The sequence below is a fragment of the Sturnus vulgaris genome, chromosome 6 (genome assembly GCF_052056855.1).
Source record: "Sturnus vulgaris isolate bStuVul1 chromosome 6, bStuVul1.hap1, whole genome shotgun sequence".
In the NCBI taxonomy this organism is placed as follows: Eukaryota; Metazoa; Chordata; class Aves; order Passeriformes; family Sturnidae; genus Sturnus; species Sturnus vulgaris.
In genome coordinates, this window is record NC_142248.1 from 45,278,374 (window position 1) to 45,304,983 (window position 26,610).

Below are 26,610 nucleotides of genomic sequence, written 5' to 3' on the forward strand. Positions count from 1 at the left end.
CTGTGCAAGCAGCAGTTCTAAAAAAAAAAAAAAAAAAATCAGCTTTTCTCCAGTTTTGTTTTCCTCTTGAAATCTGTCAGTTTGAATCATTTCTCCAGATCAGGAAAGTGCTTTATGATCCTCCATCCCTAAATCCAACAGCTTTGCTCGTAACGCCTTTAGAAAGGAAGGAAAAAAAAAAAAAATCTTTCTGTTCTCTTTCTCCATCCTCAAAGAGGCTGGTTGGATTCCTGATGCTCCAGCATATTTCTGTCTTTTACCACACTTCAAGGCTATTTTTTCCCTGCCAAAATATGCAAGGAAAAGCAACACAAGCCCTGCAGCTTTGGGGGAAGGGCCAGCCCTGCAGCTCTTATTATCTTTGGATGGGAAAAGGGAGACAGACAGAGACACTGTTGATGCCTTGGATATTTCTAGATCCTACCACTGTCCTACCAAGAAGTCTGAAACATAAAATGCCATTGGAAATATCACATTGGCCATTAAAAAAAAAACACTCTAGGAGTCTAATTTGCTTATTATCATCATCTGGAGGATCTTGGATGTAACCAGCTTGAAGACTGTGCTGGTTACACAGCTCACGTGCTGCTCTACACAATTTAAAGCAGCACCAAACCTTCATCTGGGTGTTCACATCTTCCCAAACACATCCCTGGTGTTCAGCATTTAATGGACTTCAACATTTCCTTGTGCTTGGGATGTGACCTGACATCCAGCTGTGCATCCAGCCAGGGTAAGATTTGAGTTTTATGTTCTCCTCTCATGGTTCACAATTTGTCCCACGATTTTGTGACCGAGCAGATAAAAGTTTGGCATTGACCAGTTCACAGCTGTGTGATGGTTTGACAGCACAAAGCTCAGAACTCGTTATTTTGTGGGATCAGTCCCATCCCCACCCTGCTTCAGCCCTGATCAACAAAGGCAGAATTGCCAGTGCATCAACCCAAACCACCATGGCTGTGATGATCCATCATCCCAAAATCATACATTTAAAATGGGGGGTGATATTAATTGCTCTGCTGAAAAGTCAGTCAGAGAGCAAGCACAGCTTCAAAGATTTATTTAATTCCCCCAGAACAAGACACAAAGTCCTTAAGTCTGTTTCCCATTAGAAAAGAAGTAGCTCAAAGAGACTCCCATTGTTCTCCTGCTTCTGGGGTCAGTTTCCCAAACTTACATCTCAGCACAGTGGGTCTGGATGGAACCCAAGGAAGTCCCCAAAAATGCTGGGCTTTTGGAAAATGAGAGTTTATAAAGCATCACTTCTAGGCCTTGTTACTGAGAGGATTTCCCACATGTTCCCTTGCAGTGATCCCAGCACAAATTCCCTCTCAGGCTGAGCATGTGGCATTTTGTAGGCTGCAGGTTAAGGGATACAGCAACCACATGGGAATGGCAGGAGTTTGACCAGGAACACACAGACAACCTTTAGCTCCCCAATTTCAGCACCCAGTGTCTCAGAGACTCGGGAGACAGAGCAGGTAAACAGAATCAGAGAATCCCAGGATGGTTTGAATTGGAAGGGACCTGATGCTTTCCCATTCTCCCTTCTGCCATGGCAGGGGCACTTTCCACTATCCCAGGTTGCTCCAAGCCCTGTCCAGCCTGGCCTTGGGCACTTCCAGGGATCCAGGGGCAGCCACAGCTTCTCTGGGCACCCTGTGCCAGGGCCTCACCACCCTCACAGCCAGGAATTCCTCCCCAATATCCCATCCATCCCTGCCCTCTGGCAGTGGGAGCCATTCCCTGTGTCCCATCCCTCCATCCCTTGTCCCCAGTCCCTTTCCAGCTTTTCTGGAGCCCCTAGAGGCACTGGAGGGTGCTCTGAGCTCTCCCTGGAGTCTCCTCTTCTCCAGGCTGAGCAGTCCTAATTCTCTGTCTTTCCTAACATGAGATGTGCTCCAGCCCTTTTATCATCCTCACAGCCCTAAAATAACACCAGCTCCACGCTGCTCCCACCCCTGGGGCATCACCAGCCTTCAGCCCCATCCACTACAACCCAAGGAAAGCTGTCAGGTTTTCATAAAACAACGGGCATCTGTTCACCGACTGCACCGTGACACAAGCCCAGACTTTACAGAGTTTATCCAAAGCAATTCTTTCCAGCTCAGGAAAACCGAGGCTCCCTGGCTGAGGGACAGGTCCTGCTGTTCCTGTGCACGTCTGCTGTCCTGCAAACTGCCCCGAGCAGCCGTGCAGATGGCAAAAATGCTCGTTTAAAAAAAAAAAATAAAAAATAAAATAAATTAAAAAAAAAAAAAAATCCTTTAGAGCAGCATCTCGCTGAGATGGTCCCAGGGAGGAGTCTGGCTCAGCTCTGGAGCCCACTCATGGGTCTGACAGGAACAGGACTTGCTGTGCTGATGGTCTGGGAAATCCCTCCCAGCCCTTCACAGATGTTGCTGCAAACGCTTGTGCTGATTGAAACGACACCTCCGTGCTCAGATGAACATATGGCTGCGTTTGTACCAGCACTGCTTCAATTGTTCCTGCAAGGTGCTTTAAGGACAGGCTGGACCACAAAAGGATCATTACAAACGTTTTCATGAAAAAAAATAGGCTTTAGGGTTTATTTTTCCCCCTGCAGTGTCTGGGTGTGAGCCTTGGAGCCGTGGTCCAGGTGCCTGGCTTGAGGACACAAGCTGTCCCCTGCTTCCCTGGGTATATCCAGCTGGAAAAGGTCCAGAGAGCTCTAATTAACCAAACTGCTCGTTTACCTTTACAGGGCTGCTTTTCCCAAGGGCTGCACTGGAGATGAGGGAGGGATGCTGTGCCCTGTGAGGACAGATGGATGCAGAGCTGTCAGCTCACACAGGTGCCAGTGTAAACCAGCCCCTCCAATGGTTTTATGGCCAGGAGGACAAAAAGGAGAGTTGAGAACACAGAGGTTCACTGAGACAAGAGCAGTTTACCAAAACCACAACCACACCAGGAAAGGGTTTGCTAAAGGATGCTCCAGCACCCCAGGTTCACCACAGATCACTTCTTTCCTCAAGGGCACCCAGGTCTCATTATACATAATCCCAGCTCTTCTCAAAATAAGGTTTTACCATATGAAAGTAAAAAACAACCACTAGAAAAAGGACCCTCCAGGTAAAAAAGGAGCAGGGAGCCCAAGCAAGACTCTCTTCCAGAGGGAAACAATCCAGCTACAGAGCCACAAACAGTTTAAGGCAACAGGAAAAAACCTGGATAACAGGGAACACGTGAGAAAAGGGAGTCTATGGTTAAAAATAAATTTAAAAAAGGAAAAGGCAGGAGAGCAGGACCAAGAAAGAAACCCCACCAAGAGTGATGCACAGCTGCCTTTCAGTGCTCCAGCCCTTGTGTTTTCTGGCCTTATTTGTGAAACACAAATAATCCAGCCTTCTCTGTAAGCAGCCAGATCCGGTGGAATTACATGTCTGAAAACCCTCGGTAAACAGAGGGAAAGCTGTGGAAACACAGCTTAAGGCAATGTGCACTAACAAGGGAGCCTTTATCACCCAACCTGGCACAGGGAAGCTGCTGGCCCTGGCTGGAGTCCGTGCCACTGGTGTGCTCTGCAGGCTCCATGGGATCCCCCCAGCTCCATCCATTGATTCTCCCTCCTCCTGATGCAGATGGGACCCACTGGAAACAGGCATGGAGAAGGGATGCTGCTACCCATCACTGTCCCTTACCCATCTCTGTCCCTTCATGGGGCAGGAGAGGGGATGCTGAGGGCAAAACATGTAGGAACCACCCTCCCCCTCAGCAATGAGCATCTGCCTTCACTTCTGGATAAAATCCCTGCAGTGCTGCTGACATGTACCAGGTTAGGCACGGGAGAAAGGATTTCCAGCCACATCACCCACTGGAAAGAGCAGCAGGCAAGAGCTGACCCCATTTCAGGGAGTTGATGGAAAATGCTGAAATCAAATCCAGCTCACCCAGAAAGCAGGAGCTCAGCTACAGGAATGAGGGAGAGCAATTGTCTGGCCAGACCAGAGGATCAGCATGCTCCCTTCTGGCTGGAGGATCTAAGGATATGAAAGTATTTTCCAGACCAAAAACATACGCATTTATTTTCAAAGATCTCCTGTTAAGGAGAGCCCTGTTCTTACAGGAACAAATTTCCACCTCTGCTGAAAAGCTGTTCCAAGCCTTTTGCAAGGAAACCTCAGGGCAGAGGGGTCTGCAGAGCATTTCCCCCTTTATCCCTATCTGCATGGGTGAGGCAAATGCTCCTTGCATGGGGGGCTCACGTTTTTTTTCACTCCCATTTCTCCCTCCTTTACTCACATGAAGGGTGGTAAAGCCACTGCAGCCTCCTGCTTCCACAGTGTGCTCAAAATAAATTATTATACTCAGTCCAAATAAATTACTGTACTCAGTTCAGACACCTCAGCTCTTGTTTCCAGGCTATTCTTGACCAAAAAGAAAATAACTCAGAAAAATTCAAGTGGAGCTTTATTTCTTTTTTCCTAACCAAAGAAACTTTCCTTCTATTTAAACCTGCCTGATGACAAGAGGGGAATCAGGGCTCCTGATGAAGAGCTGCAATCCTGACAGTCAGATAAGGAAAAATAAAGAGTCTTCCAAATGCATTTTCTGAACAGGGATCTGTAATGCATGACTACAGAATCTCAGGATGGTTTGGGTTGGAAGGGACCTTAAAGCTCATCTCATTCCACCCCCTGCCATGGCAGGGACACCTTCCACTGTCCCAGGCTGCTCCAAGCCCTGTCCAGCCTGGCCTTGGACACTTCCAGGGATTCAGGGGCAGCCACAGCTGCTCTGGGCATCCTGTGCCAGGGCATCACCACTCTCTGAGCAAAGAATTTCTTTTTAACATCTCATCAAAACTTGCCCTGTCATTTTAAAACAACTGGATGGTTGATGAGGACTCTGGTACAGAAGGATGGGAAAGACAAGGCTTTGTTCTGAAAGCTGGAGACTGGATATTCTTCCTACATTTACACTTCCAGCTGTACAGGTGCCTTTTAAAGCCACACTGAAAGACATCAGCACATTTCTGTATCAGGTTAAGAGGCACCATCCGAGTGCTGCACAGCACTGTGCCCACACCACACTTTGTGCTCACTGCAGCATTTTCTGTCCAAACACCTCAGTGTGAATCCATTCATCTTCCCAGCTCCTCTTACAGAAGGAGGAGAGGACCAAGAAACAAACCCGAGCTGAAGATTAAACCATCCCACCGGGACTGCCTTCAGCACAGACCCTATGTGCTTTTTAATTTCTTTCCCCCAGCCCTGCAGAGAAGTGTGTTTGCAATAGGGAGCACACAAAATGTCAAGCATCAAGTCAGATGCTGATGCTCTGACTTCTACCTGTGCCTGCCCAGGTGGGAGCTGTGTGCTCGTGTGCTGTCCAAGTCCATGCCAATGTGATTTCTTGAGCCCAGAAGATCAGGTTTTACCACCTGAATGCAAGTACAGGACAAGGTCAGATATCTGGGATGTGGGTGACAGATCCTAAGACCCTGCAAGAGCTGCTCTCAGCACTTTTCCTCTTCCCCCAATATCAGAATACCTCCCCCCAGGTCCTGCAGTTCCTGATGCCTTGACTGGAGAGCAGGAGCAGGGATGTCACAGGTGAGGTGGAAATGCACAGGGCAGTGGATTTGGCACGAGGAGCAGCTCCAGTCACTGCAGATGCTCTGTCCCATTCCTGCCCCACAGCACAGCCACTTATCCTGTACCTGCAGGAGCCAGCTCCTAAATTTAAAACATCCAGAGAGCAGCTTTGAAACAACAGCCAGGCCTCTGGGATATGTGTGTGCCAGAGGAGGAAGGGAACACATCCCCACTCTTTCCTTCAGCTTCTCTCACAGTCCTGGATGTGGGGAGCAGCTCTGGCACCCACCAGACTGCGCCCACATTCCCATTTGCCTGCTGAGAACAGCAGGGCAGCAGCTCTAAGAGGTGTGGATTAGGGGCACAGTTCCTAGACTGGGATATGAGGGATCCCACAGTGAGCAAAGGGTCCCTTGGAGCCATCTCACAGCAAGCCTGGGTAGGCAGGCACCTTCTCACCTAACACACCCAGAATTCCCCATCCATCCCTCTTCCAGACTGGAACTGTGCACCAGTTTAGGCTGGAGAAGACTTGGGACCCAACACTGGCACGGCCACCACTAAAGTGTGTCCCCACGTGTGACATCTACACATCCCTGGAATGCTTCCAGAGATGGAAGCTGGAATTCATCCACCCTCCCCTGTCTGCACAAGGTGTCTCCAGCTGATGCTCTCCTGAAAGGTCTCCAAAAGACTCCAGGTCAGAGCCAGAGGGGATCCCTCTCCTGAGGTGGGGTCCACCTGGGAATCCCTTGACTTAGGCTGATGCTCCCTGGTCCTCTCAGGATGTCAATGGAGAACCTTCCACAGGAATCTTGGCTTGCCCATGTGCTAGAAGAAAGAAATAAATGCACAGAGTGGGGGGAAAAAAAGAAAAATGAAGCCAAGAATCCCAGACTGGTGTGAGTTGGAAGGGGCCATAAAGATCATCTCCATTCCAATTCCCCTGCCTTGGGCAGGGACACTTTTCTCTACACCAGGTTGCTCCAAGTGTGAGCTCCAGCTGTTATTTCAGACAGAAATGCTTCCTCTCTCATGGCAACACAATAAAATGAGATATTTCTGTGGCTTCTACGCTGATGGGAAAATGGCCAGAGCTGAGAAATGTGTGGCCACAATGAATCCTGAGTGAGTGCCTGGCTCTGGCACTAGGGAACAACACTGTCCTTTAGTCCTAAGTAGGATTTCCCCTCCTTTTTTCACCTCATTACAAGACATTACCAGCCACAGAGATGTCTGAGAGGAAGAATGAACAGAACTGTAAGAAAAGCTGTTTTTCCAAAAACAGTTGGAATATTGCACAACCCAATTCATCCTCTATTTGATAGTTAAAATCCTTTGGACAGAGGGAGGAGAATTGCAGCAGCTCCAGCCCCAGCTGTCCAGTTCCATCCCACAACCCTGGTGGTTTTTCCTAAAACTACAAACCCTTTTTGCCCAGCAGTAAAGATGCACAGCCCATGCCACCATAGCCCTCATTTCCCCAAACATATCCCTAATGTGAATTAGTGTTTCCACCCTGCCAAAAGCACCTAAAACCTGAGAGAAGAGGGGCTGCAGCATCCCTGCTCCCTCCCTGGCACACAGGACACAGCAAGCCACTTGCCCTCTAGTCCCTGTGCAGGCTGATAGGGAGGAAAGGAAAACGCAGAGTTATAAAATCTCCATCCTAAACAAAGCAGAGAGATGTAGGATGGGAGAGGGAAGCTGTGCCCAGGCTGGGTGCACAAGAACCCCACAAAATGCAAAGATGATTATTTGGGACCCACCCACAAGTCGGCCTCAGGAGAACTCAGCAATGCTAAGAAAGGAGGGAAAACCACTGCACACATTCCCCGGTTTTACAAGCTTTTTCCAACTGCAAAAATAAAAAAAAACCTTAGCAAATTTAGCAAAACATGTCAACAAGTTCTATGTTATAGCCCAGACACACGTGTTCTCCTCAATAAGATGCATTTTTAGAAACCTTCTTTTGCAAAACCTGTTGGTGTTGGTGGGTCTTTTGTTTTCTTTTCTAGCTCCAAGTACTCACAATCATCCTGGAGACTTAAAAACAAAAAAAAAGCCCATTTTTAGACTTGCATGGCAGAGAGGACTAAGAGAGTGTCACCACGTATCTGAGATGTTAAATCCTCCAAAACCATATGCTGATGATTGCTCTAACAAAAGAGACTGCAATGATAAAAGGAAGCCTTATGTTCAAGTACCTGTTAGTTGTGCAAGATTAGAAATTACCTCACAATCCAATCTTTATAGAAGGGCTTTAAAAGCACAGGATTTCTCCTTAATATGAAAGCAATGAACTGATAGCTACTCATTATTGAATTACTTATTCAGATTTATCAGCAGCACAAGTGCAAAGCTTCTCATCTTCTGCGTCCTCTTGACAAACAACAGGGGGGAGGACAAGAGGCAAATATATCCCACGGGATTCACATGTAAACCCCACTCCCAGAATCACAGAATGGTTGGAAAAGTCCTCTGAGATCACTGGGCCCCACCCTTGACTGTCACCACCTCCTCAACCAGACCAGAGCACTGAGAGCCACATCCAGTCACGATGGGAATGAACACTGGAACACTTTTCCAAGGATGGTGAGCACCTCCAGGGATGTTGAAACCCCCCAGGGATGGGTCCCACAGGAACCTGGGCTGCCCTGCTGAATGGGAGGTTAAGGATTTGCTGGCTGGCCAGCACATCCCCAGGGCAGGAGAAGTTTAATTACAGAAAAAATGGGCCACACATTAAACAGCTTGTGCCAAAACTAGTGCTGATCAAACACAAAGGAGTGGGTGGACACCTCCATGCCCAAGACCAACGTGGCCAGACAAACCATTCCCTGAAATAGCTCCTTCCCAGCCTCCTCCTCCCAAACCTGGCTTCGGTTTCAGCTCCAGCTGTTCCCTCACAAATTGCTCCTCCTTAAATAGTCTCCCATTCTCCTTCCTAGGGGAGGATTTGCCCCTCAGGATGACAGCAGGCTGCACTATCAGGAGAAAGCTAAAATAGACTTTCACCAAGATTAACATCCCACTAGCAGCTGTATTACAGTGAAATGCAACCACCTGGAGGGTTAATAAATATACAGATGGATTAATACAGAGACTGAAATTTATAAATAGACTGAACACTTCATTTCTGCAGTGAATTCCCCGGGAAGGAGGAAGGTGGGAGCACCCACAAAATAAGGAATACACCACCCAGGCAGAACAGCTGTGCACAGCATGAAGCATCAGGAAGGAATTCTTCCCTGTGAGGGTGGGGAGGCCCTGGCACAGAGAAGCTGTGGCTGCCCCATCCCTCGAAGTGTCCAAGCCACGGGGCTTGGAGCAATCTGGGATAATGGAAGGTGTCCCTGCCCATGGCAGGGGGTGGGAATGGGATGATTTCTCAGGTCCCTTCCAACCCGACCACTCCTGTAATTCTCCATCTGCAGCACCAACGCTGGAGGAGCATGAGAATACAGAAAGAGGAAGGAGCTAGCCATGTTCTTGTTATTTACCACCCAATGCACAAAATTAGAGATAATAAAGCAAAGCAAATCTGAGATGCATTTTTGGGGCAGAAGAGACCAGAAGGGACGTGCTTCAATACCCTAAATGATTGTCACTGCACACATCCCGAGTCTTTCCAAGCAATTTCTGGAGAGGTGGCTGCTGCAGTCTGGCTGTCTGCAAGCAAGTGATGCAAATCAAGCACTCAGCAACACTGCAAAACCAGCCAGAAACACATCTGCCATCTGAACCTGGTAAATGGGAAAGAAAACCAACCTGGATATTGGGATTACCCTTGGAAAGACCAACTATCCCTTCCCATCCACCAGAAGCAACAGCAATGTGCTGCAGGGCAAGCAAGGATTTGTATCTATAAAGCCAAGATAAAAGAATCAGTTTGTGCTCAAGTTGTGGTTCACCACCAGAAAGATCCATCTCAGGAGAAGCAGAGGATCAGATACAGTTATCTCCAGAAGCTGCACTGTTATCTGGCTGCAACACACAGCTCCTCCATAGGACAGATGTGATAAATGGTAAAGCCACCCTTAGGAATGTGAAGGCATCACATCAATAAAACACCCACCTCGTGCAACAGAGCAAACACACAGTGGGAAAAGCAGCTGGTGATATGAGGGAAAAAAAAAAAAAAAAGAGGGGGGAAAAAAGCCCACTTCCTCGACAGGATTTATTTTTAAATGATGGTTGCTCAAGCCTGCTCAGGGATTCAGTCAGGAGCAGCTCCCCATGAGGACTCAGCAGGTAAAAGCTGTCAAAAACACATCCAAAATTGAAATGATTTAAAAAAAAAAAAAAAAATCAGGAGGAAAAGCTGTAAGTACCTCGAGCAGTTTTGCTTTGTGCACTGTTTGGATGCCAGTGGCTGCAGATGATGCTCTGCAAAGCAAGCAGGGGAACCTCATTTGTGGGGGTTCCCTCCTCCAAGGGCAGGAGCCACAGATGGCAGTGGGATCCCCGAGCCCAGGAACCCCTTTGGGATCCGTGTCTGCCCCAAAAAACAAAAAAACACAGGATGCCATGGGATCCCAGCACCACTGAACTGCACAGGGGATGCTAAAGACAGCCTGGAACCCAAGGCACATCCTGGCCCAGCCCTCACTGCACATTGCTGCACAGAGGACAGGAGTGAGACTTTGTAATGCACATTCAGATAAAAATACTTCTTTTTTTTTTTTAACACTGCCTCTTTTTTTTTAAAGTTTTAAATAAAAGTCAAAAAGCCCAGCCAACATGAAAGGCTGGATAAACACTCCTCCTTTCCCCAGCAGAAATTACAAAAATGCCTTTGAATTTGTTTTGGCAAGAAACAATGTTTTTTATGAAAGAGCTTCATTGAAAAGTCACAATTTGGAATGTATTCATCTATTCTACATTTTTAAAAAAGTTTTAATTACCACTTTAGGAGTATTTTGACATAGTTTAGGGTTTGTTAGATTGTGCTGTGTGTTACAAATGCCAAACACACCTTTTGGAAGTGCCTTATTATTGTATTAATGCAAAATGCGGGGTTTGTGCTGCCGAGACTCGTGTCGGCAAATGAAAAATAATAAATTAATTCCATTTGGAGAAAACGCTGCCATTTATAACCCAGCAATTAAGAACAGATTTAATTTTAGATATTGCTGCATTCTTCAGCTTATCAAGTTATTCAGTACCAACACTGGTACTATCAGTGTATGCTCAGTTCTTTAAAAAACAGACCCAGGCCAATTTCTCACCCCTTAAATTAGCAACGCTAGACATGAAAAGTTAATGCTGCTTTCCTCCCTCCTCAAAGCTCCAACATATGGATTCTGCTGGGGGGAAAAAAAAAAAAAAAGGCAGCACATGCTGGGATTTCTACTATAACAGGCCAAATTTTATCAGCCACGGGCACGTAAGGAGTTAACAAAAAACCCAAACCTCAAGGCAGTGGGGCAGTGTTTGCAAACCAAGGGCTGTAGACATTTTGAGGGAGAGGAAATCAGCCCAAATCCTGGCTCTGGAGAGACACCCACAGCCCCAGGGCCAGGCAGTGCTGCAGCAGGTAGGACAGGGAGGGAGGACAAGGTTTTTGGTTTGGCTGTGGCTCTGGCAGCAGGAAGGTGATGCCCAGGGAGGTGCCAAGGGCAGGGCTCCAGCTGGCTGCATCCCACAAAGGCCAGAGTCAGAGCAGTCCAGGGACCGGCACCTGCATCCCTGGCAGTGATGGGGCAGCCCCAGGAATGGCTGAGAGCCAGAAGGGAGCTGGGTGTGCTCAGTGTCCCCCCCGGGGCACTCACTGTCACCACCAGCAACCTCAGCACCACCCAGACAGACTCTGCGGCCAGGGAAAGGGAAACAGGAGCAAGGATATGGGAATTCCCTTTCCCCCAGGCATCCTCGCAGTGTCACCAGGCTCCCGCAGCAGGGGTACAGAAAGAAGGGACACACAGGGGCCGTGGCAGCAATCCAGAGCTTGGAAAGCAAAACCAACACGTGTGGCAAGGGACAAGGAGGGAAAGAGCTTCCTAATGGTGGGAATGGAGGGCCCAGGGCATCCCCTGCAGCACCGAGGTGACACAGTGACACCTCTGCCACGACACCTGGGGATCCCCGGGGGTGGCCTGACCAAAGCCAGGTGTGTTTTTGTCACACGAATGCTGTGGGCTCGCTGCAGGAAAAGCAGGATAATGCTTTGGGCTTCTTGTTAACACAGAACAGGCAGCACACCCAGAGCTGTGTGAAAATAGCCAAGTTTGGGGTTTTTTGACATCAAGATGATGAAGATAACACTCACCACAGTAAGTCTTAATAGTGCAACAAAAAGATTTTGTGAAGCATTAAGGGGATCCCCCCCAAAATCCCAGCAGCACACAGGGACAGAGCAGCAGGGTTCACACAGACCAATGCAGATCCTGGGAGAAAAATCTCTCCTCATCCTTGGGATCCTGCCATGGGTAAACCCAGATAAGCCAAGTGATAAGGAAACCCCCAGAGAGCTTTGCCAGCCCCCAAAAGATCCAAGGGCACCTTCACCCACACCTTGATGTGCCACAAGCCCTCTTGGGGAACACATGAAAGCAAGCAAAACTAAATTAAACCTCAGCTTTTATAGGGCTCCCCCTTCTCCTTGGGGAAAAAAAAAAAAGTAAAAAAAAAATCCCCAAGCACATATTTTTATTTATCAAGATTCCAGCAGTCTCTTTTCCTGCTACATCCCTCTCTCTCAAAGGCTGTGTTGAGGAGGATTGCTGCACTAATTGTAAGTCTATGGAGAAACAGCCTTTCCTCTGCTTTCACACTGGAATTAGTTACGCTCAGCCTGACCTTGCATTATTTTTAAGCTCTGCAACATTAAAAGAAAATTAGAGAGACTTGTTAAATCCCTTAAAAGGTAAAATAACCCTATTGCTCCAGGTTTACACACACAAAAACCCCAAACCTAAACCAAAAACGAGCTCTTAAATCACAGCTACTGCTTTAATGTGGTAGGATTTAGTTTTATATTTTAAATTCATTCATTTCTCGTTCACTCAAACAATCACCCCAGCTTTAATGAGCTCTCCCTATGAAAACTCCAACTACAAAGGATCACATTTGCTCTTGTTCCAGAGCTCCACACACCTCGAAAGGAAATCCTAAAGCATCGTGTGCTTCTTAGCAGCCAGATTACCAGCTTTTAATCCTCTCTGCCAGATGTATTTTTAATCTTTCTGTGTGTAATAAAGCAAATTAGTGTAATTGTACGGGTAAACTGAATCAAAATAGGCACATAAGATTAAAAAACCTCTGAATTTGGTTATGTTTTGCAGATCTGGCAACTAACAGAGCTGAGGGCTGAATCAGCCCTGCAGGCACAGGCAGAAGAAGCTGCTGCAGGGTGAGTGAGGAGCTTCATCATCCCTTGGACACAATCACGGGCTCGTTTCTCCTGCTGGTCCCCTGCAAGGGACCACAGCAGCTCTTGGATGAGCAACCACAGCATGGTTTGGGTTGGAAGGGACCCTAAAGCCCATCCAGATCCACCCTGCCATGGGCAGGGACACCTTCCACTATCCCAGGTTGCTCCAAGCCCCATCCAGGTTGCTCACCCCTCTGAACTGACACAGGTCTGGCTGTCTCAAGCCACCCCTATAAATCACTACATCAGCAGGTTGGATGGGATATTGGGAATAAATTCCTGCCTGTGAGGGTGGTGAGGCCCAGAGAAGCTGTGGATGTCCCTTCAGGTTTCTTCTCACAGAAGCCACCCTTGCTATCAAAACTTTGCCAGACAAACCCAACAAAGGGAAATGGACCCTGCAGCCAGTGAGGATTCTGCAGTAGTTCAGCAGGGTGTGGGCTGGACCCCCAGCTATCCCACACCAATATTACTGACAGCTCAGGGCAGAGAGAGAAGACACCAACTATTTCTGCTTTAAAAACAGAATCCAGCTGAGCATCAATGCTGACATCCAGTTTGGCTTCAGGATTTAAAGAAATTTGGCTTCTTCATTCCCCAGTCCCACACCGTGCTTCCCCACTACCAACCAGGATCGATTTCTAACAATGCAAAAGCATCTGCCCACATTTCTGCAATTATTTCAGACCCAGCAGAGAGCACCCTCCCCTTTCTGTAGGGTTAATCTAAAGAACAGTTGCCAAAATGCTGAGAACACAGTGGAACAATAGCTCCTCTGATGAAATTCCTTCACTCCATAGAGAAACCAGTATCCTCCAGCTGCTGTGGCTTGTCCAGAGAGATCTCCGAGTGTTTACCCGCTCCCATAAATAAAAGGAAAAAAAAAAAAAAAAAAAAAAGGGATGACAAACTCAAAGATTTGAGTTCAGCTTGCAAAAAAAAATGACTGCAGAGCCCTGCCATCTAACCACAACACAAGTTTTATTAATGCAACATTTGCCTAGCGTGAAATATAAACCCAGGACATCAGTGGAGGGAGGGCAACACCAGCCACCTGTCCTGGGGATAGAGACTCACTAAACTTATCAGCACAGAGACCACTTCCAGCAGCTCCATCCCTTTAAATCCTCATTCTCAGTGGAATCTCTGATCAGTCATTTATAAAAGCTGGGAAGGCAGGCTGGACAGCTGAATTACAGCAGCTATTATCCACATATGCCTGAATACCAGCAGACACCTTTATTTATAAAGGCTCTCCGGCTGACCGAGATTTGACATCGGCTACAAAAAAAGCACTCAGCATCCAACTGGCTGCTCCAGAAGAATGTGAGGAGAGGTTGGCAAGCAGGGGCTAAGCAGACACCTTTGCACAGCTTCCCTGCTGCTGCCATGACTCCTAACCCAGCAGGTTTAAGTAATTGATTTCCTGAGCAGACACACAAAGTTGCAAACCTTTGCCATCTCTGCTATGGATTCAAATGCATTGTTTTCCCCTCATGTCTAATTCTAAAATATTTGGAGTATTTTATCAGGCCTAACCTCTATCTTTTTGATGTCTCCACACTTATCCAAGATGCTGTTTGTCGTTTGTTCACCCTTAGACTCATCCCTACCTGTCAGCTTGGAGCTCATTTTCCATGAAAATTGGGAACCCACAGCATACAGGTAACACAAGTGCAAGGGGATGGGGAGGGAGAAGGTGGTAAAAAAACCCCAGTTGCTCTTGGTGGATTTTCTTTAGCTCTAATGGTCTCAGTGACAATTCCTGAAAGTGACCAAAGTGTGAATTCTGCTTTAAACCGACAGAATTCCCAGGAGCAGCACATGGAAACACAGCCCACAGGGCTCAGCTGGGCCAAGGAAGGCTCTAAGTACCTGTGTGCTCCATCACACTCCTGATCCACTGCAATAACCTGAAACAGGAGCTGGCACCTCTGCCAGGACACAGAGATTGGATCCAGCTCCCAACAGGGCTCCAGGGCTGCCCTGATCCTGCCAGCACAGCCACTGTAAAGAAGGAATTTCCTTGCCTTATTCCTCATTTTTTGAGCAAGGACCATTGAAAGCATCCTCCTTTGACCTCCAAAAGCATCCCTGTTCAGCCTGGAGCAGAGGAGGCTCCAGGGAGAGCTCAGAGCCCCTTCCAGAGCCTAAAGGGGCTCCAGGAGAGCTGGAGAGGGACTGGGGACAAGGGATGGAGGGACAGGACACAGGGAATGGCTTCCACTGCCAGAGGGCAGGGATGGATGGGATATTGGGAAGGAATTCTTGGCTGTGAGGATGGTGAGGCCCTGGCACAGGGTGCCCAGAGAAGCTGTGGCTGCCTCTGGATCCCTGGAAGTGTCCAAGGCCAGGCTGGATGGGATTGGAGTACTCTGGGATAATGGAAGGTGTCCCTGCCCATGGCAGGGGCTGGAACAAGGTGAGCTTTAAGGTCCCTTCCATCCCAAACCATTCTGGAAGTCTGTGATCCTTCCTGCTCCCAGCACCTTTGCATCCATCCATCCCTCCCTCCCACTGCAGCCAAACCCCCAGCACCAGACTGAGCCTCAGCACAACTCTGCAGCTAAAATTCCCTACAGATGAGGAAAATCAGAGAGCTGACAGCAGCAGGAGCAGCCAAGTGACCTTGGGCATCCCTCCCTGGATGGGACCCCTGTGGTGCCACCCTCAAGGCCCCAGCAGCAGTGTCAGAAAGGAGCTGTGTGCTGTCCCTGCCCTGCAGAGTAAGTTGTTATGGTTACTGAAGGGTTTGTTGGGCTTTTTCCCCTCCTCTTCTAAAAAGGATTCTTATCAGTTTAACATAATACTAGCAGTCAATAACAATTCTTATCTTAAAAGGTCACTCAGGTAGTTATAACTCAACATTTCATCTATGTTTGCATTATCTGGAGGGAAACAGCCAGGAGACTTTGTATTTTTTTTTAATAATCCACTTCTTTGCAACTGTAAGATTTTTAAAAAACCCTACCCATACCAAGCTGACCCTGTGGCAGCTTGAGCACACTGGGGAACAGTCAGAAAAAAAGGTAGAAAAATCACACTGATGTTTGCTGCATAAAAAACAAGAGGAACATCCCAACAGGAAAACTGAAAAACAGGAAAAAGCACGGACACAGACTGCAGCTGCTGTACAAACACCACGTTCATCTGTCAGATCAGCCAAGTTTCCCCACAACAAAAGTCGTGGGTTTTTCCCTCCACATTTCTCCCTTCTGCAATTCCCATTGCTGATGGGGGACAGAAAAAAGGGGACAACACAACGAATTCAATGACAAGAAGAACTGATCTGTGATGTTCAGGGTTAAAAACACACACCAAAAAAAAAGCAGCAGCATGGAAAGTGGGTTTTAAGATACTCCCAGCTAAACCTGGTTAAACCCTGTTTTATCCACCCACTCAATTTCTTCTTGTAATAACAACTAAAACTCCAAACACAACACATGCCCATTCCCCACCAGGCAACAGCACAGCCAAGGAACAGGAGAACTAACTGGTTAAAAGAAAGGCAGGTTTGTGGCTTGCCTGAAACAAGTTGTATTAAAAAAAAAAAGGCAATCTGGAATTAATTATTTGTGAGGATCAGTAACAGAAGAGAAGCTTTTTGAAGCATCCCATGCTTCTAAAGCAGGGCAGCCTTGCTTGAGAGCCAAGAGTGGAGCAGAGCTGCTGAACCCTGCAGACGACAGTCACAATATTAACATTATTTTAAGTCAAATAACATCTCCAGGCATAATGGCTCAACAAGCTGGGCCACATCCAGCTCCTGCAAGTAATAGGGAAGGCTTGCAGGGGTTGTGGCAGGAGCTGGCTCAGCCCTTGGTGCAACAGAGCCATCAGTATCATCCATCTGTTGTTTTCTATCTCGGATAGTCCCTTGTCCACAACATTAAATGACCCTGAATTTGTGGTAGCACTGTGGATTATTCTGACAGAATACAAGAAAGTGTTTGCACTGCAGCTCAAGCACAGCAAATGCCCTGAGAAGCCTGCCAAGGACAGCAGGCAGGATTAATAGTAGAGAAATACATGGTTTACACCCTGGTTCAACTCAGGGAGCAGAAATCTACAGGCATCATCAGCAAGCTCCAACAGGAGCACTGAGCCCAGGGAGCCTCAGCTGAGCTGCTGCACCCCACACCTGCACAGAGCCCATCAGAGAAACCAGGACGAAATTCAGGCACCTGCACCAGAAGCCCTGATGCAGCCACACCATGGAGTCACTGCATGTAAATCCATCAACAAAAGCCCAAACTGTGAACGGGGCATCTGATGGGTGAGCCCGTGCTGGTAAATCCTTCACTCAGCTCCTCTTGCTTTAGCCAGGTGTGTTTGTGTCCTGCACGGAGAGCCAGGAGAAGCCTCACACAGGTACAAAACACACTGGGTTTGTGTCTCTGGAGCTGGCTCACTCACCCTGACCTGGCTCATTTGCTGCTCAGCACCCAGAACTAGAGCAAACCAAGCTGCAGGGCTGTGGATCACACCAGCCCATGCTCTGCTCCATCACAGAAAACCCAGCTTGCAATCCCCCTGGGCCAGAAACACAACTCCCTCTGCCCACAGAACCCCTTCCAAAGAACACCTTCTCCAGCAGAGAATCCCAGCCTTGTTTTGATGAGATCCTGCCCTTCCACTTAATGCATCTGCTGCGGAAGAGGAAGCTGGGAACGGATCTGCTCACTCCAACCTCGACTTTATTTGTGATTACTGGGCCAAGATGGAAAGCCACTGGCTTGGCTGTTTGCCATTGCCAAACTCGCACTCAGCAATGACCTCTGCAACTCTCTGTGTCTCTTCTTAGGACCAGAGCACTGCAAAGATAAATACACCATTTTTTAAGGGAAAAGGGATGAACATGCAAGCCTGGGGATCCCTTGCATCAGACCTGAAGCCTCTCTTAGATCCCTCAGCAGCTCTTTCGTAACCACGAGTTAGTAAAATAGTAATTTTCTTGTTTATTCGGTGAAAACTGGAAATACAAAGGGCACATGCACACTCAGATGTAGATGTGCACAAACACACAATTCATGTGAGGGCTCATCCCACCACCCCTGGGGCACTTCTGCAGACAGAAAAGGCTTCAAACACAACGCCCTGTGCTTTGTGTGGGCTCCTGCACTCGGCTGGCACCGTGCAAGAAGTGAGGAGCAAACTGGGGTGATCAGGTGGGAGCCCCAAAACACAGCACTGCAGCACAGCAGCTCCTCCCCTCTCTGATGACTCCAGCCCTGGGGCTGGGGTGCAGTGGCAGTGCCAGGGGTGTCCTTTCTCCCAGCACTTATCTGTGGTAACACTAGACACGAGCTCGACGCTGGAGTGCTGAAGCACTGACAGATAAATCCTAAAATAAAGCCGGCGTTCACACTAATGACTATTTCAGTTATGCTGATTGCAAACATAACTCCCAGCTCGGTAAGAAGTGGCTTTCATGGCCCACAAACGAAACCAAGGTGTTTTTTTTTTGATGGAACACGAGAAAAAGAAAGGGCAAAGCTTGAGAAATTGTAGGGAGATGGGAATTTGCACCGTGATCCACCACCTTCATCTGCTTCAGGGAAACTCTGCAGGAAAATTCAGCTGACCAGAGCATCAACTACTTTAAAAGCAACTGGCTTAATTGCAAATATATAATTGGTGAAGTGGACATGCAGCTTTGCTCAGATTTTGAGGTCTAACATACCAGAGGATGCAACTGTGCAGAGGATGATCCACCGGCAACAGCCCAAGCTCCGAGCAGAGAGCTTTCCCCACTCATCCATTTAATCTCGTTTGCAGATAAGTGTATTCACAAACTAGATTATTTTAATTGATGGCTCTACAGCTGGTTCCTATTCAGCTCTTGATCTAAAGCTGTCCTCGACCTCTCCCATCAATCTATATCCTGACAGTGATGCTCTGTGTGCTTCCTCTCCTTCACCAGCATCCTCCCTGCACCCACTCTGGTGGGAGAGAACTTCAGCTCTGCTGCTTTTCCAAGCACGAATACAAAATACCTGCACACAAGGAAGCAAGGAACAAGCTGGTCCAGGCAGAGAATTCCAGCTCAGGCCTGTGATGATGCATGAAATGCTTCCCTGCATCTTTCACATGCAGATCAACAGTGGGATTTTTCCCAACTGAAGTCAGTGGTGAAATGAACCCTGGCATCAGGCCCCTCATTGAGCTATGAGAGACCCGAGAAAATGGTTAAAAGGACACTGCAAAGTATGGAAAGGTGTCTGGGAGAAAGCAGCCCACCCATGAGCAACCCTCTTGCACCACACTGTGCTCCAGGCAGCAAAACAGGCTGTTACCATTACTTAACTTTTTTCTTCCCATTTTAAGCATTACTACCTAAAAATTACTACCCTGGCAAGCTCTGCCACCACCCATCCAAAAGACCTGGCCCTCATTAGCTCTGCTCGTGGAGGAGACCTCGTCATTCATGCTGCCAGAACTTTGGGAGCAAGCACAGGAGTATCTCCTTACTCCTCTTACTGCAAGGGACACATGCCAGGAACTGCAAGGGAAGGAGTTTTTAAGCAAATAGGAGAAAATAAAGAAGAGCAAAATGCAAGCCCAGAAGAGTCTCCTGTAGGTCCCAGCACTGGGGTGAGGGGGACAGCAAAGGGGAAAACCTCTGTAATGCCACCCCATAGATCTTCCTCCAGCCTGCAGTGCTTCCCACAGCCACTCTGGAAAGCATCCCTAAAAATAAAAATAGCTTTGAATCACAAGAGAACATTGGGTGTGTAGCCTGGCTCAAAGCCCCTGGCTAACACCACTCTGTACTTCTGTATACCCCTCCCCTTGGTATTTTCCAAAAATCCCAGCACTGACAGCTTTTAGCCCTCAAGTTTGCAAACAAAACCTGGGAGAGATGTGTGGCAGCAGGTCAAGCACCAACAGGCAGGTTTAAAGCAAGTGTCTAACAGCTCAGCAGATCTGAGGTTTGCCCAGGTCACCCAGAGAGGCTGGGGCTGTCCCATCCCTGGAAGTGTTCAAGGCCAGGTTGGATGGAACTCTGAGCAGCCTGGTCTGCTGGCAGCTGTCCCTTGAGAGGGACAAAGCTGAGAGGTTTGAACAAGATGATTTTTCAGGTCCCTTCCAAACCTTCAATAGCCCCTTCTGTGATTCTGTGATCTCTCCATTTAGGAGTCCCAGCTCCTAAATTTTAATGAGCAGAGCTGGCAGGGCTGCTCACATCCCTCTCCAGGCAGAGGCAAGCGTGTAGAATGACCACACAATGCCAATGTCCAGCCCTGCACTTAGAATTCCCTATCACTTCCAGTAAGCACAGGCTAAGCTCCTCACCCCATCCTCTTCCTGAGCTCCTCCAGTCCCACTGTGTGACAGCCTAGCAATGCTCTCACACAGACCAAGGACACTTAAACCAGAGCTCAGCATTACAATGCAACTGTAAGCCAAGAAAAAAATTTTAAAATTGAGAAGCACCTTCAAATTGGGCACTGGGATGATTTGGCATCAGTGGGGGGCACTGAGGATGAATTAAGAGTGCAGGAGTAGCAGTCTCTTGATAGGAGACTGTCTGTGGCTAGGGTGGCAGCAATAGATGCAGGGCTGGAGCCACAGGGAGCTAAGGATATAAGCAGCAAGGTCTGCAGGAATATGTAATGCCTTTTAATAGACCAGCTGGTACAGTTGGGAAAAAACCCCCACAACCACACAAGCCCTCCTTTGCACCCTCATGCCTGGCCATTTTTTCCAGCTGCATCACTTGGTCTATTAAAAGACACTATGGCTCCCTGCAACCCTTGTCTCTTCCTTTGGCCAGTCCTGCCCAGGATGAGGAATCTAGGTCACCCTGATGCTCCCCTTGTGATACCTGACAGCCTGCTGAAATGAAATAAAGATTTTGGCCCTAACATATGGAGCAGTTAATGCCCTGTGCACCGGCCAGAGAAAGCTTGCTGTCCTTTAAGGCCAGGAGCTTAAAGCTGTCACTGCTTCCATCAGTGCACGTGGGTGTTGGGACACCTGGAGGATCTACAGGAGTCTTTGGGCACTTCTGTCAACCTTGCAGGAAGGAGGAAGCCAGGGCTGGTGGGGTGGAAAGTGGGACTGCTTTGGGGAAAGACCTCAGAGGGATGCTGGAGTAGATGAAAGCAGAAGAACATTCAGTGCTCAAAGCCTATGGACCATGTTTCATGGATACAGCCCCCACATCTCCTCAGTGGGTGTGCAGCCCACAGAGCAGCCACAGCCAGCACCCCTGGGTGCCCCAGGAGGAGCACAGGTCCCATTCCCACCACAAGGCTCACCCCACTCCTGCCTGACCTTTACTGGCAGCTTAGAGGAGGTCACCACGTCCTGACGGCTCCGAGCAGCTGGGACTGAAGCTGCCCAGCAAGGCCAGGCTGGAAGGAAGGAAGGAAGTTATAGCAGGCTTTTAAATAGTGCTATGCAATACCTGAAACTTCTATTTCTGTGCAGGGATAATATGGTTTCCATATTCTGCTCCTTCTCAGCAGACCAAGCCATTCACGCTCAAATTGAATTAGCAGCAACCCACACTCTTCACCAGTTTAAACCATTAAAGCTCAGTGAAGCCCCTGTGTAGGACAATCCCAAGCTGTACATTTCACCTAATGAAGAATGTATAGATGTCCTTCCACGTTTGCTTCCCACCCCTGTTTCTGAGGGTCACACACAGCTGTACACAGCAAAGCCACATTGGTTTCCAGTACTGATGAGGATGTCATTATGAAAATACCCTCACACTTGGGAAAAAAAAAACAAGATAGGACTCCTTCAAACTAAATATACTTATTTCTTTGTGGCAATGAACTAGTTAAGAAAAGAGTTATTTTTCTTCCTTGAGTTTTCCCACCACATCTGCCATTCATCAGACCTCTCATCTGCAGTCTACCAGGCAAGAAACAACCGGGACACCTTTGCTGAAATGGGTTTTCCTCCACACCTGAAGGATCTGAGCACAGCACCACCAGTCAGAGAGGATCTCTGAGCCCTGGTCTCCCTTTGTGACCCCTCCTGATCTCTGTAGCTGGTGATAAAATTTCCAAGGATGGTGCCTATCTACCACAGACCACAGCAGGGCTGCCACCTCCTCCTAAGCATCATCACCCCGGGGTAACATTCCATTTTCCCACCTCTCCAGGTCCTGCACGTACAAAACAACTCCATTCTCACAAGGACCCAGTGCAATTCCAACACCTGCTCCAGTGCATTAGCTCAGCATGTTACATTCAGCTGGTGACACCCTTTCCCAGACAGCAGATTTCATGGAAAGGGAACACCCCCTGCCTTAACAGCCCCCACCAGGGACACACTTATAGGGGCACCTATAAGCAGAGAGCCACTGTTTCCAAGTCGGCAAACACCAGGAAAATGTACCAGGAGACACCTCAGGCCCCAGCCCAGGAAGGAATCGAGCCCAAATTAGTAATGCAAACACCAGGATTCAAAGAGTAACGAAGTAACACAAGGTTCGATGACAACGCTGCTGTTCAGGACTTGGTGCGATTCCATTGCCAGGCAAGTGACAAGTGCCAGACTGCCAAACAGGCGTGGAATAGGAGAGATTTAAGGATTACAGGTGGCTTTAGGAAGGCAGCACTAACACAGGAGACTAAAAGGTATTTTCTAATTGAGCCTGGTTACAAATCTCAGCTAACCTTCCCTGCACTGCAACAGGATTGCCTGGCAAAGTGCACATCCTGCTCTGCAGGATGCATGGATATGTCCACCCCATGGGAAAGCCACACGGAGAGGTGCTTGGTGAGAAAGAGGAACTCAGTGGATCCAGGTTTTGGCATCAGAGTTACAAATGCCCTGGAGGAAGAGATCCTTTTTGGAAGGCACGCCAGGGAGAGCTCAGGCAGCTCCACCAAGGCAGCCAGGGCCAGGCAGGAGGCTGGATGCCAAGCTCTGCACACAGGAGAAATCCTCACGCCAAGCAAGGTCAATGGGATTACAGGGGCAAGCAGGGATTGCTCGCACGAGTGGAGATGGGAAGGGCCCAACCCCTGGTCTGCACTCAGGCTTACACCGAGAAAATGCCACCAGACAGACAGCCCTACGTGACTCTGTGTCCAAAACCACTTCAGAGCCCTTTTTTCCTTCACAATTCGCCTTTCCTGATGGCAGGAGGCAAATCAACCCCTCCAATTCCCTGGCCAGCCGAGGGGACACGGCTGCCAGCAAACCCACAGCCAGAATGAAAAGCTGAGATGGTCATTAAAAAAAAAAAAAAAAATTAAAAATATATCGCTCACACCGACTCACAGAGGGAATCACAGCAAACCTGTGCTGAAGCTGGCAGGGGAAACTGCAGATTAATCCAGGAGCAGCCAAGTTTGGAGAATGTGTTCCCTCCCGGCCTCCCCCCGGGGCCTCCCCACCCAAAGGGATGGATGAGGTTCATCCCTTCAGCTGTTTATAAAAGCAGCAGTATTGCGCCCAGACGCACTCGGCAGCATTCCTCCCTCTCATTCCTGCGAGCTATATAAGGGAACGGCCAATTCCAGCCTGGCTCCCCTGTAGCCAGCCCCGATCCCTTTGCGCCGGAGCAGCTCCAGCCTTGGTTTCCTGCAGAAGGACTTAAATCCGTCCTCGGTGGAACACGGCGCTGCGCTGGACCTTGTCATCAAATGGCAGCACAGGCAGCTGCCAAATCCTGCCGGCTCGGTGCTCTAATAGGGAACAGCTGGAGAAGGACCCTGCATTCCTCCCGCCCCGTCCACACCGGGGGCTCTGTTCGGGATCCGGCCGCAAATTTCCACCCATCACGGAACGCAGGCGGCCGCTCCCCGGCACTGCTCTGCCACGCACAGCCCAAACCCAGAGAGCTTCCAGCCCCGGGGAATTTGGTGCTTAGGAATGGGGTGTTGCTTTGATTTTTATGGGTTGCAAGATTTTTTTTTTTTTTTTTTTTTTTTGAGAGGTGTTGGAGGAACATAACTGTGCAGCTAAATGACGTTTTGCCTTCCCTACTGACCCTCCCTCTGTGTTACAGAAACTCAACTTTAAGCAACTTGCATCCCTGTGTACATCCACACTTAGGAACACACGCATCTGTAACACACCCCCCCATAAATAAACGGGAACACACGGTGCAATTCGCACGGCGCTTGTGCCATTTCCATCCTGCTCCAACTCACATTTACTTTAGAGGAGTTGAGCAACTTGTAATGGCGAATAAATAAAATACACTTTCGGTAGCCACGCACATTTTCTGTCCTGCACCCTGCACGCTCAGTAACATGAAACAGTCCACTCATATTTTCTTAAAGCTCTGCTGAAACACAAGGGGGTATTCAGAGCCGCAGGAAAAAAATGCGTCCAAACAGGATCTGAATGATGAAATAGGAATTGCCACATTTAACAGGAAAAAAAAAAAAAATAGGATAACCCAGTTGCCCAGACCTTTATACAATAACAGTTCGTCTGAGGTAGCGATGGGCTGCTTCTGCATGTTGCAGAGAGCAAAGCAAGCCACGTTGCCCAAAAGAAGCCTAGAAAATCCAGACTCTACGTGACCTGACTTACTTATTTCACAGGAAACTGCATGGAAGGAGGAAGGGGGGGCGCGGGGGGGAAAGGGAAAAAAAAAAAAAAAAGCCACCAATCATTCATGCTACCGTAGTTACACCACGCCATGGAGCGGAGTAGTTTGCTGTGAAAAACCAAACTGAAATAAACCAAACTGAAATAAACCAAACGCCGTTTGGAAAATAAAACGTGAGCAGAGAAGAACCGAGCTGTGTGTGGCGTGGGGGGAGCCCCCGGCTCCCAAACCGCACCCAATTCATTTAACTGGGTTTATTTATTTCAAAATTTCGACGGCATTTAGAAGGGTCGCAGCAAACGCCAGCACTCACCGGGGTTGTTGGCCTCCCCTTCGAGGATGTGGAGCTCGGTGCAGTCTGCCAGGGAATGCTCGAGGCAGAGCTGGAGGAAGCGAGCCTGGGTCCGGCTGACGCGTTTGAGCAGGGAGAGCAGCGCAACAGTCTGCTCGCACTCGTTCCAGCCCTTGAACCACCCGGCCAGCACGCCAACCTGGTCTCGGAACATCATGGTGAGCCGGAGGGACAGCTCTGCGGGGAGAGAATAAATAACCGGGACAGCCTCCCTGCCCCGGCGCCGCTGCCGCCACCGTGCTCGGGTCAGGGGTATTAAAAATAAAAATAATAATAATAATAATGGTTAAAAAAAAAAATCTCCTCTGCGACGCGAAGGGCGGGTTTGGTTTCTGGACGCAGCTCTCGGCCTGGGCTGGGTTTTGCTCCCTCTCTTCTGGCTTCGGTGCAGCGCTGGATTCCTGGAGGGAGGGAGCGAGGGAGGGAGGGAGGGAGGTGGTGGGGCCGAAAAAAAAAAAAAAAAGAAAAAAAAAAAGAAAAAAAGCCAAAAAAAGGAAAATCCCAGCGTCAGGGCTGTAGCCAGCGAGGGGAATGACCTCCTCCCGGCGGGGGCTTCACACCTGGAACAGAGAGAGGAGGGGGCGTCAGGGGGGGGCTGCAGGAGGACGAGGGGGAGGAGGATGGAGAGGAAGGCTCGCACTCAGCCCGCTGCCTTCCTCCCACTCCTCATCCAACGCGCATTCCCACACCGTCACCGCGATCCCCCCACGTCCAGCACCGCCATTTGGGATGGGGGGGGGGGGGAAAGCACCCAGCACCCCCCCTCTACTGCAGCACACTCCCCCCCCCCCCAAAAAAAAAAGTTCTCCCCCGCACTCACACCCGTACAAAAACACACTCACCTGACTCATACCGGCCCCGGCGATCGGGGGAGGAGGGGGCGGCGCGGCGTTTTTAAGGTGGCCGTGCCATGTCCATGGGATGAAGGGGGGGGAAACGAGGGAAGGAGGCGGGAAAAGGGAAAAGGGAAAGAAGGGGGGAAAAGGGGAGGGGGGGGGCGCGCGCGCGCTCCGCGGCGCGAGACTGAGCCCGGCCGCGCGCCGGGCCCCCGCTCCCCCATGGCGCTCATTTGCATACGGGTGACGTCATCGGAGGGGGTGGGCGGGGCCGAGCCGCGCGCCGGAGGTGGGGGGGGGGGAGCCCGATGGGGGGGACGCGCGTCCCCCGTGTGTCCCCTCTGTGTCCCCCCCCCACACTCCTCCTCCTCCTCCTCCCTCCTTTCTGCCACTCCTCCCGGGAATTTTGGGCGCTCCTCCTGCACAGGGAATGCTGGCAAACACACTCCGGATCCCCTCCCTCCCCGCGCCGCAACGCAGCTCCCGCTGGAGGAAGCCACCCTCTAGTGGGCTGCGGGGTAATGGCAGCGGGGGAAATTTTATTGGGGGAAAAAGCGCCGCTTTGGCGTCTGGTAAATGTGGCTTCGTCCCCAAATGGTAATTTTTAAAACTTTTTCTTTTTTTTTTTCAGAGTTTTGCATAATAGATATATGTGTTAAATATACACGGATTTAACCCCGTCAAACCGCAAGTGTGCAGAGACAGGATTTGTGTTTGGGTTGTCATTTCCTGTGCAGGTTTTATTTCCCTTTCCCATTTATCATTTATTTCTCTTCTTTTTTCCTTTTTATTTTTAAATTTAATTTATTTCCATTCATACAGGTATATATAAGAAGGGAAATGGGGGACAAAAAACCCTAAGCACAAGTGTTCGCAAGAAGGAATCAAATGCTAAGCATAATCAAATATTTTATAAAGCAAAAATAAAACGTGTAAAGTGCTTTTATCTGTGGGCTTTT

General features: G+C 48.9%; 1 protein-coding gene across 4 annotated transcripts in view; it reads right to left on the reverse strand.

Annotated features, from left to right (window-relative positions):
• The window catches only part of SAMD4A (sterile alpha motif domain containing 4A), a 98,540-nt gene extending 72,736 nt beyond the window's left edge, over positions 1–25,804 (reverse strand). For all 4 annotated transcript variants that reach the window (XR_015804290.1, XM_088166402.1, XM_088166401.1 and 1 more), the window contains exons 1-2: positions 25,658–25,804; positions 24,777–25,375 (exon numbers count right to left, since the gene is read on the reverse strand). Coding sequence is in view for 3 of the 4 variants with exons in the window: in XM_088166402.1 (XP_088022528.1) it covers positions 24,777–24,972 (196 nt within the window). In the remaining variant the exon portion in view is untranslated. The remainder of the gene's footprint in view (positions 1–24,776; positions 25,376–25,657) is intronic.
• Between the last annotated feature and the right edge of the window lie 806 nt (positions 25,805–26,610).